Here is a 10480-nt window from a genome sequence, read left to right as displayed (position 1 = left end):
GGCCGAAGAAGTTCGTCAGACCGTCAGGCCGTAGAAGATATTCAGTCCGTAGTATGTCGTTTGGAGACAGTAGCTTGTCTGATCTTCTGCGACTTGATCACATACTATGGCTCGACGACAAACTACGGCCTTACTATGGGTTGATGATCTTACCCATGGTAAGACCGTAGTTTGTCGTCGTAGTAGATCAAAAGGCCGTAGTAAGTAGATCATCAAACGGCCGTAGTATGTCGTTAGACCGTAGTAAATCGTCAGGCCGTAAATAGTATTTTGTCAGGCCTTAGTAGGTCGTCAGGCCGTAGATGGTATTCAGTCCGTAGAAGTTCGTTAGGCCGTAGTACCTCATCAAACTGCAGCAGGTCGTCAAGGTTGTCAGCCCTTTGTAGGTCATTGGGCCGTGGTAGGTCGTCATGCCTCAGAAAGTTGTCAACCATTAGAAGAGCCGTACTAAATGATCGGGCCACAGTAGCAGATCGTTTTACTCATTCCTTGGATCGTCAACCCTTGAATAATCAAACCCAATATTATGCAGTTGTTCCCTAGAGTTGTCCTAAATAAATGCTTCATAAATTCTCTTGTTTTTTTTTTTAGATTGAACACGGTTAACGAGCTACGAAAGCAAATTGATGAACTGATGAGTACAAACCTGGAGCAGAACGCTAAGCTGGCTTCCCTAGATAGTTTACACATGGAGATTTTGGACAAGAATAAAGTAAGCTTCCTATTTTATTCGACTACCGATAAATTGCCTAACAATTCCGTTTCAGATCATAAAAATTCTCAACCAACGTTTGCTGGATATGAAAAAGACGCTTCACGAAGAAATAAAAAATAGCAACAACAACAACAGCAGTTTGATTTTAGCCAATGGAAATGTTCACATGAACCATACGGAGCAGCAGTTTGAGAGATCCGGCTCGCGGGAAAAGCAGATCGCTCCGATGGCAAATGGATTAGCCGTACTTCAGATTAGCAGTAACGACAATATTTCAGCAACAACAATGGGAGCCCGAATCAGTGCAGCAAATGGAACGCATAAAAGTGCCACCGGCACCAGTTCGTCCGCTTCTTCGTCAGGAATCGTGATGGATGAAGTTAATTTCCGATACTTGAAACATGTGATAATCAAATTTCTTACCAGCCGGGAGGTGAGTACACCATAAGCAAGTTGATGTCAAGTAGGAATTCATACGTGTACCGTTTGGATTGAAAAATGCTCCAAATACTTTTCAAGATAAATTTACATTATTTTCAAATAACACAACAATCATATATTTCCCTCAACAGGTGGAAGCCCGTCAACTGGTAAAGGCAGTGGCAGCGCTGCTGCAGCTGTCCTGTGAGGAAGAAAAACTACTCCAAGACACACTCACCTGGAAGATGAGCTGGTTCGGCAGCCGACCGGGTCAACATTCCCAGATTTCTCTCTCGACGATACCACCTAGCAGTTAAAGCTGCCTGCGCTGCGCCCCGACCAGGACACAACTTAATCCACCAGCAAAGACTTAAACGCGCGCAAGCCTAGTGCATGCAATGTTTCGCTAAACAAAATCTGCTACTGTTTGTAAGCATGCATTGATATCTCTATCAGAACAATAATGCTGAAAGGACAGAATTAACAGACAAAAAAAAGTTAAGCTCTCTATTACCTACTCTTAACCACAAACACACATTCTAATCAACAATATTAAACCTAGGGCAGCAAAATTTAACCATTACTGTTAAAAAAAAGGAATATCAAGCAAATAAAATACATTTTTTCTCTAAACAAGAACCTCCAAAATCAAGGATACATAATCAAGAGACAAAAAATATAAATGAACACAAACGTTAAACAAGAGTTAACTCTAACTTAACAGAATCTATCTATCTAACTCTATCGATCCTATCAATCTAGGCTCCAACTATTTTATCGGACTTATTTTCTACCGTAAACGATATACTGAGCTATCCAGTCGCCTTATGAACGGGAGATCGAGGGAGTGTACGCTAACACGAAAATGAAGTATTTCCAGAAAACTCCCCCTTCAACTAGTCTGTGTCTTTCTAAGAAAGCTTCGCTGCTTTTCGTTTAGATTTCTTCGTTCGTTACAATTTCCGTTGATTTATTTTGAAGATTGATTCCTATTCGCATAAGCTAACCGATATGATGAGTTTTGTGATACTTCATGCTTCCTTCCAAAAGTATTATTATTTTTTCGTCGTATCTCACCAAGTATTTCTTATAGAGAAGCTTTCTCAGCTTTACAATAGAAGCTACATACAAGTTAAACGTACAGTTGTAGTCGTTCGGCAGTAATCGTTTGAAACCATTGTGACATTTATTGACAGCAAACTTGATAGGCAGTATTTGAAAATATATAAAAGCAGGCATTAATGATCGGAGTGTTTTGCCATTTTGTCTTCGAAATATTTTCCTTTTTTTTCGTCTTCCTTGCTGTCTCCTACTGCGTAGGTCCAAAAGAGTCTTAAAGAAACATTAAGAGTCAGATAAACTATCCTCTACTAAAATTATTGAAAGAACAACTTTGCCATGATGCATAACGCCTTCTGAACACATGTCTACTAAGAAATATTGGGTTCTAACATTTTCTCTTCTTAATTTCTGGTTTATTTTGCAGAATATTGTCCATGGATCTGGAAGCCCATAGGCCAAAGAGGGCACACATCTCGCCAGAAAAGCTTCCCTGGCGAAATGCGGGAACCTCTGGTGAAAATCTTCGAAAGATTTGTGAACGATTAAAATTGAACTGCGATTGACGACTAACTAGTTTTAGTGATGTGATCGGAATCAAAAGAAATCTTAATCATGATTTTGAATCAAAAACTTTGCGAAGTTTGCGTTCCATCGGGAGATTGTTAGCTTCAGTGTTTGCTAAAACAGTTACTCGAATTCAGTAGAAATCCTTCAGTGAACCCCGAAATCCGACTGGAGGAAAACTCCCTGCGTAAAAGCCCGAGAGTGGTCGCTAGGTGACTCGCAGTGAACTTGAAATTGGTGAACAACAAATCGAACCCTAAAAGAAAAATGTCCGTCGGCCGGTGGGAAAGTGCTCTAAAACGTTCCAGTGATAAATTTCGGTAGCTCCCCCAAAAACCATAAGAAAAGCCAATAGGAATCCTAAAAATCAGTGTAGAAGCACGGCTTCTCCCTTATGGAATTCGGTAAGTCTGCATTTGATTAACCTTTAAACATGGTAAATTGCGTACATTGAAAGGAAAAATATTTTCATAAAATCCACGGGTCACAAACAGACTCAACGCTAGTTCTAATCAACACAATTTATCACCAGAACGTTCTACTATGTGGTGTGAAGGTTATTCAGCCGAACGGAAATTTTCCACTTTTATTGAATCAGATTATTTGAAGGCTGATCTAAATAACTATGTGCGGATTTGGCGATACTGGGTTACTGGCCACAAGTTATCTGATTTATGGAAGCTGTGATACTCCACTATTTATTAAAGATAACACAGAAATAACTTTACTTTTAACTATTTATTTATCGACTCCGATCCGCTAGTCAAAGCACACCACACGCTGTCACCTCTTCGCTCAGGGCTGTACTCAGGTACACCCAGTGTGTATAAGCAAGGGCCCTACTCAGGTACCACATCTCTCCCTTTTTATTAAAGTTAAAATTACATGATTTTAAAGTCACATGGTATTAATGCTACGTGATGTGAAAAGTTACATAATGTAATCGTTTAATTTAGCAGGCTTCTTCGTAGCTCTCTTGGCCCGACTCGGTAAAACTTCTGGGCTCTCAGATCCGTATTCGAACCCGTGGAATTCCTCTTCGGGCAGCTCACCTACAAGCTGGTCATCAACCATATCATTCTTGTTAATCTCCCGCTCAGTTCCTTCAAGATCTGGTATCTTCTTTAGGTGCGCCACATTCCGATCGTAATATTTCCCTGTATCCGGATCTTCAATAGTAATACGAGGGCCCGATCGAGCAACCACCACGTAATTCTTTGGGTTGAATGTAGTGGATAGCTTATTTCCCGTCAAGAGGTTTTGCATGAGAACTCTGTCTCCCGATCTGATCGAAGATCGCCTGGCTCTACGTCGAGAATCCTCAGACTCTTTCCCTTTTTCTTGGCAGCTCGATCCTTATCTCGAAAGTCCATGCTCGTTGGTATTGTTTCTATATCTTCAAGAGTTGGAATCTTGGAACGAATGGTATGTCCATAGAGTAGTTCGGTTGGGGTTCTACCCGTAGTAGAGTGAGGCGTAGTGTAATACATTACGAGGTAATCCCGGAGATCTTGCTTCCAATCTCTGCCTAGAGAGTTGCTAATCTGGAGCCGTTTCAGCAGAGACCGATTTTGCCTCTCTACGAGGCCATCTTGAGGCCAATAAGGCGTCGAGTGATTCAAATGAATACCGTGTCCTCGACAGTACTCGTCCAGTTCCACACCTACGAACTGCTTAGCGTTGTCCAGCGTTATCGAACATGGGTAGCCGAGTCTTGTAAAAATCTTGTCTAACCGCCCGACGGTCTCCTTAGCTGTAATTCTACTAACCATAACTTCCACTTCCTTATACCGACTATAATAGTCTATCACGACAAGCGAGTAACTACCGCATGGCATTGGACCAAGAAAATCGATTGCCAGATCAACCCATGGTTTTGTTGGCATTAACCGGCGGGTCAACGGTTCCGGTCTGTTGGGAAACCCGACCAGACGGCATCCCTCGCAGGAAGTAACGCGTTGTATGATTTCCTTATCCATACCGGGTCACCATGCTCGGTCTCGAAGTCGCCTTTTCATTACGGACTCTCCCGGGTGACCTTCGTGTGCTAGGTCGAGCATACGGGATCGCAAACTGACTGGAATAACCACCTTATTTCCACGGACAAGTAACTCACCTACACATCCCAATTCATTTTTGAATGGCAAAAATAGCTTTACTTCTGGGTGGTCTCATCTACCTGAACGAAGACAATCTTTTACGACTTTCAAAACATCGTCAGTTTCAGCTGCTTCTTCTACTTCCGTGACATTGATTGCCGCCGATTCTACTAAAGCCAGTACCATGAATGTACTTTCCGCATCAAAATCTTCGGACTTTGGGTTCTCCACCAACCGAGACAGTGGATCTGCGATGTTGCTAGTTCCCTTCCGGTATTTCACAACAAACGAAAATGACTGCAGTCGCAATACCAGGGCTGGTAGCGAGTCACTTTTTAGTGACTTGGTCACTTTTTTTGGGTCAGTCACTAAAAAGTCACTTTTTTCATCATTTGGTCACTAAAGTCACTATTTTCCGAAAAATGGTCACTTTTATCACCAAAAGTCACTTTTTTCACCGAAAATAAACCAATGAAAGAGTAATTTGAATTGCACGTGTTAATATTGACATGAGGCGAAAATAGGTAGTAACCGTAAATTACTTGATCAGTCAGTCAGAAATTTTTTTCGCCTTCGGCGGAATTTCGACATGAATTACCCTTGGCTTGAGACATTTCGATCTACGACATTATTTGACGTTCATGCTTTGAAACTAACTTTGGTTGTAGATTTTTGTTTTCAGTTCAATCAACCTTTTGTATTGGAACTAGAAACTTGATATACAAAAACCCTATCCCGTCTTTAGAATGGTTTTTATTAAGAACTGCAACTAAGATTGAGATTGAAACCATTTTTTAATTTAAAAAATCTTTTATGTCATAACAAATGTTATGTTAATATGAAATATTCTTTAAAAAAATCAATTTCAGACTCAATTTTATTTCGTGTTTTTTTTTTGCGCGAGAAGAATGACCTTAACGGGTTAAACTCCTATCAAAAAGAAAAAAAAGTGTTTTTTGTTCTTCTGAATACTTAAATAAAGGGTTTTAAAAATTTACACAAGGCCACAAAATTTACAATTTTTATCAAGTGCAATAAATTTAAACGGTAGTTTCAACTTATTAGGGTTTTCCGAATCTGCAATATTTCTATCAGCTTTTGTTATTGAAATGACTGTTGAAAATAAGGAAAAATCTTTAGAAATTTCTGCACTTTTAAAAAAAAACTCAAATCAAAAACATATTATTTAAAAATAAAAGTTTTATATGAATTGATGAGCTTTAAATAGAATCAAGTTTTTTTTTACACTGTCTGCTGTGATGGCAAAAATACTTGTAATGATATTTTTCCATAATCAGTTATCTATCAATGTTTGATTACACTTAAACTGATAAATATAATAATAAACTCCTTATCACCGAAACTCAATGTGTTCGGCCGAATTTGACAAAATTTCTAGTTTAGGACACTATTTACCAAATCAATAATTCAAAAAATAAGCACCAAAATGGTTATGGTGAAACATGTTTATTGAAAACACTCTTCCTGAAATGTTTTAAAAACTTATCTTTTTTATTTCCATATTTTTTTTCATTTTCAAATAAATAACCGAATTTTGTTGTATAGTTTTTTTTTAATTTTCTAATCAACTTGTCGGATTTTTTTTAATCAAACTTTTTAAACTTTAAGACATATTTTCAACAATTGTTTCCTTGTTTTTAAATTCTGAATTTTCGTGTTCTTCAACCGTAAGCCTTAAACTCCAAATTTTTAAGAATAAAACGTAATTTCAACCTTCTGTTCTTTCTAGGACTCAATATTTTAATCAAAAGAAACAAAATACTCAGAGCTTGTAATTAAAAGCTTAAAAACCTGCGATTGAAAATTTAAACACTTTTTATTAATATTTTTTATATGAAATCATGTTTTTTGGATCGGTCATGATTTTTAAAATTATCTAAAAAGTTTGAAAAATTGTTCTAAGTAGCAACTTTAAAATTAAATTTTAATACGCAGTGTTAACTAACTTTGTATTTGATTTGTGCTTTGAATATTATTAACAAAAGTTTTGAACTCATTATTTTAAATTTTTATCAGTTTTTATCATTCACATAATTACTCATTTTCTAACATTTCTTTGTCAGTGTAGTTGAACAAGGAGGATTTTACTTTATTAAAGGTTTTATGTCTGGCTTCTATAACTGGCACTTTTAAAATAATTATAAATATATTCTTCTTTTTATAAAATTAAATTAAAACATCAAACATTGAATAAATTCTGTTCAAAATTCATTTCTTATTCAGTAATCGGTAATTTACATTTTAAATCGTGAATAAATACTTTTTGTTCAAATTAAAAAATTATAGCGGAAATTCTCACTAAACTTCCAGTTAAAAATGAGGCAAAGAATTCCAAATTTGGATGAATAAAAATTAACAATTATTATCATTTTCCTAACATCTATTAATGCTAAGTTTTGTACAAGATTTGACATTTATTTTAGAATTCAGATATTTTTTAATTTTAAATTTGCTTAGAAATTCTTTTGAAACTAATTTATTTCTTACTTTCTTGACTAATCGAAAATTTGAAACATTCATTGTAATAAATTTCCAAAATTTTGTTTATCAGTCATTTTTTTAGTTTTTGTGTTGAACATGAGTGACAAATGGTGTAAGAAAACCCTTTCCTTTTCAATTGTTTATTTTTAGTATTGTTATTATTTTTATCTAAATTTGAATTTTGAAAACCCCCCCGGAAGAATCCATCGCACGGGCCTGACTGGTCACATTTTTTGTACTTCAAGGTTATTTTTTCGTTCTACATAGTCACTATTTGGTCACTTTTTTCGGTCCTCAAAGTCACTATTTGGTCACTTTTTTCCAAATTTTGGTCACTAAAGTCCCTACTATTTCATTGTCAAACCGCTACCAGCCCTGCAATACCCACCTTTCGATTCTAGCGCAGGGTCTAGAGTTGGGTTGGAAAATAGCTTCTAGGGGCTTGTGGTCGGTCTCCAATTCAAACACTCGGCCAATGAGATATACAGTGAATCTTTCTACAGCCCAGACTAAGGCTAAAGCCTCCTTTTCAGTCTGGCAGTAGCGACGTTCAGTGGCTGTGAGGCCTTACTTGCGTACGCGATTGGTCGAGGTTCATCATCGGTTTCTCCCTCGAACTGGACTAACACCGCCCCCAAGGCGACTTGTGAAGCGTCTGCTATCACTTTTGTTCGGAGGGCGTTGTTGAAGAACCAAAGATGCTTAACGTTTGCTATCATTCGCTTCAATTCCGAGAAGGCCTGCTGTTGTTCCATGCCCCATGAGAACGTGACCCCTGCATGAGTAAGCAGACGCAGAGGAGTAGTGACCGTCGCAAGGTTGGGCAGGAAACGGCCAATATCTGTGATTAGACCTAAAAAACTACGAACTTCCTCCGGAGTTGAGGGAGCACGAAAATTTTGCAAAGCTTCGATTTTGCTTACCGATGGCAATATTCCGTCGGAGGAAATAATGTGTCCCAAGAATTCTAGTTTTGATACATTAAAGACGCACTTTGATTGGTTCAACAAAATTCCTTTGTCCTTGAGAATGTTCAACACCGACTCCAGTGCCACGTCGTGTTCCTCTTCGGAATCTCCAAAAATCGAAATATCGTCGATAAAGTTAACCGCATTGTTACTGCAAGGACTTAGAATCTGTTCGAGAATTCGTTGAAATATTTCAGGCGCTACCGCCACTCCGTACATTAAACGTTTGTAACGATACAAGCCCATATGTTTAATAAAGGTGGTGATGTATCGGCTTTCTTTCGCTAGTTCCACCTGATGGAAAGCCTCTTTAATGCCCAGACGGCTGAAAACCTTCGCAGAAGCAAATCGCGGTAGAAAATCCTCAATAGTAGGCATCATGTGCCGTTCTCTCACGATCGCATTGTTTGCCCTGCGCATATCGACACATAAGCGCAGATCTCCATTGTCCTTAATGACCGTGACAAGCGGAGATACCCATTCGCAGCCATCTTCGACTGATTCGATTATATCATTCGCCAATAAAGAATTTAGTTTCTCCTCAACTTTGGTCATCAGCGCTATCGGAGGACGCCGAGGATGTTTTCAGACTGATTTGTTGATCGGGATTCGGACTTGAACTCCCTTAATTTTCGGAAAAGGGTGTTAACACGGGTACTTGGTAAACCGATGTGCAGCACTCCCATGTCGGATGCGGTATCACGACCCAAAAGACACTGTTGCCCACCTTGTACTACATAGAATGAGGCTTGATCTTTAATCAGGTGGCCTGAATCTTAGACCGACACAGTCGCGTCAAATTTTCCCAGAACCGTCAATGGCTTCGCAGCACTGCCATATGGTAGAAATATTTCGGAGCATTCAGTTGACTGATTCTCAACGCTAATTCCGTTGGCTTTGAGATACTTCCAGGATCTAAAATAAATATCGAATTATTAAAAATACTAACCAATATGCAAAATAGAGAACGACCTTTCATCTACAATATTCTTTTTACATCCTGAATCAATCAGGATGAGCCACATGAAGTCATCCCCGTCGCTGATGCTAAATATGAAATTTCGATCATCTTCCCCATCTTTCTTATGCTCAATCCAACGTACACGTTCAATTTTCGGTCGCTTTCCTGATAGAAAAGTCCGTTTAGGTCGAGTGTCCGGTTTCCTTTTGTAAGAAGCAGTGCGACACTTGATGGCGAAATGTCCAAATCGGCCACACTTACGACAATCTTTATTTACAGCAGGACAATCCTTGGAATTTCCAGTATGGTCTTTATTTCCGCATCGGGAACATTCAGACTCTTCTGAACAAAGGAGTTTATTGATTCCGCTCACTGATCCCGGGTAAAAATTCTCATTTACACTTGCGTTCGTACCGGAAAGGTTCATGCACTGAGCCTGATGCTTGACAGACTCGTACGAGTTGACCATTCTGGTCACAAAATCAATGTCGAGGGTGTCCTTTTGAAGTAATTGCTCTTTAAGATCATTTGGCGCAAACAATATGACCTTATCGATCACGCTGATCGATTTGCTTTCCTCCGCTGTTTTGCCAAAATTGCACTTTCCTGCTTGATCTTGACATCGAAGCATAAACTTTTCCAAACTTTCGTCCGCATTGGGTATCAGAATCCAAAATAAGTTTCTTTCGAAAGCATCGTGCTGTTTTAGAGCGAAGTATGTATCGAGTTTGGAAATTGCCACTTTGAAAGGATCAATTGTTTCCTCTTCGTCCTCTTGGACATCAGCACCAGGTATCGACAGAAAAATTTCCTGTAGATCTGGACCAGCCTTTGCCAAGAATATATTTTTAATTCTGGTTTTATCAGTTTCTCCGCTAGCCGCAACAATGAACTCAAAATTGCGCTTGTATTTGAGCCATTCATTGCGAATGCTATTCCTCGGAAAATGCTTAAACTTGAACTGCGGGACCTCCCACTTTTCCATTGTTGAAAAGTATTTCGTCCGATACAGACAATCAACTGTAATCGATTTGGATTTAAATAATTTTACAAAGTTATGATTTTTTTTCTCTTACCTTTTTTTTCCGGCACGTTCTTTGGACCCGTCAGTTCCAATCGTCACCTGCTTGGGTAACTTCTTTAATTGACCGCTCCCAAGAGCCGCTACCTAAAAGTAGCATTATACATT

General features: G+C 38.6%; 2 protein-coding genes across 2 annotated transcripts; one reads left to right on the top strand and one right to left on the bottom strand.

The window, feature by feature from the left end:
- Positions 1 to 157: 157 nt before the first annotated feature.
- Positions 158 to 2380, top strand: LOC129760671 (golgin subfamily A member 1-like). The gene is made up of 3 exons (XM_055758327.1): positions 158 to 712; positions 768 to 1148; positions 1288 to 2380. Exons 1-3 carry the CDS (start codon positions 527 to 529, stop codon positions 1450 to 1452), a joined length of 732 nt encoding a protein of 243 aa, XP_055614302.1. The 5' UTR covers positions 158 to 526; the 3' UTR covers positions 1453 to 2380.
- A 6726-nt stretch (positions 2381 to 9106) lies between these two features.
- Positions 9107 to 10276, bottom strand: LOC129760672 (uncharacterized). Its single transcript, XM_055758328.1, has 2 exons — positions 9303 to 10276; positions 9107 to 9245 (listed from the first exon to the last, which is right to left on the bottom strand). Exons 1-2 carry the CDS (start codon positions 10274 to 10276, stop codon positions 9107 to 9109), a joined length of 1113 nt encoding a protein of 370 aa, XP_055614303.1.
- Between the last annotated feature and the right edge of the window lie 204 nt (positions 10277 to 10480).

This window comes from Uranotaenia lowii, unplaced genomic scaffold (assembly GCF_029784155.1).
Source record: "Uranotaenia lowii strain MFRU-FL unplaced genomic scaffold, ASM2978415v1 HiC_scaffold_717, whole genome shotgun sequence".
Classification (NCBI taxonomy): domain Eukaryota; kingdom Metazoa; phylum Arthropoda; class Insecta; order Diptera; family Culicidae; genus Uranotaenia; species Uranotaenia lowii.
This window is presented reverse-complemented; position numbering and strand designations above follow the sequence as displayed.

Bases quoted from the DNA above. Each gene is read 5' to 3' on its own strand.
- LOC129760672 (XM_055758328.1), bottom strand. From the start codon at position 10,276: ATGGAAAAGTGGGAGGTCCCGCAGTTCAAGTTTAAGCATTTTCCGAGG. The intron at 9,246-9,302 runs GTCGTTCTCTAT...TATTTATTTTAG, and splicing joins AAGAATATTGTAGATGAAAG to ATCCTGGAAGTATCTCAAAG.
- LOC129760671 (XM_055758327.1), top strand. From the start codon at position 527: ATGCAGTTGTTCCCTAGAGTTGTCCTAAATAAATGCTTCATAAATTCT. The intron at 713-767 runs GTAAGCTTCCTA...ATTCCGTTTCAG, and splicing joins AGATTTTGGACAAGAATAAA to ATCATAAAAATTCTCAACCA. The intron at 1,149-1,287 runs GTGAGTACACCA...TTCCCTCAACAG, and splicing joins AATTTCTTACCAGCCGGGAG to GTGGAAGCCCGTCAACTGGT.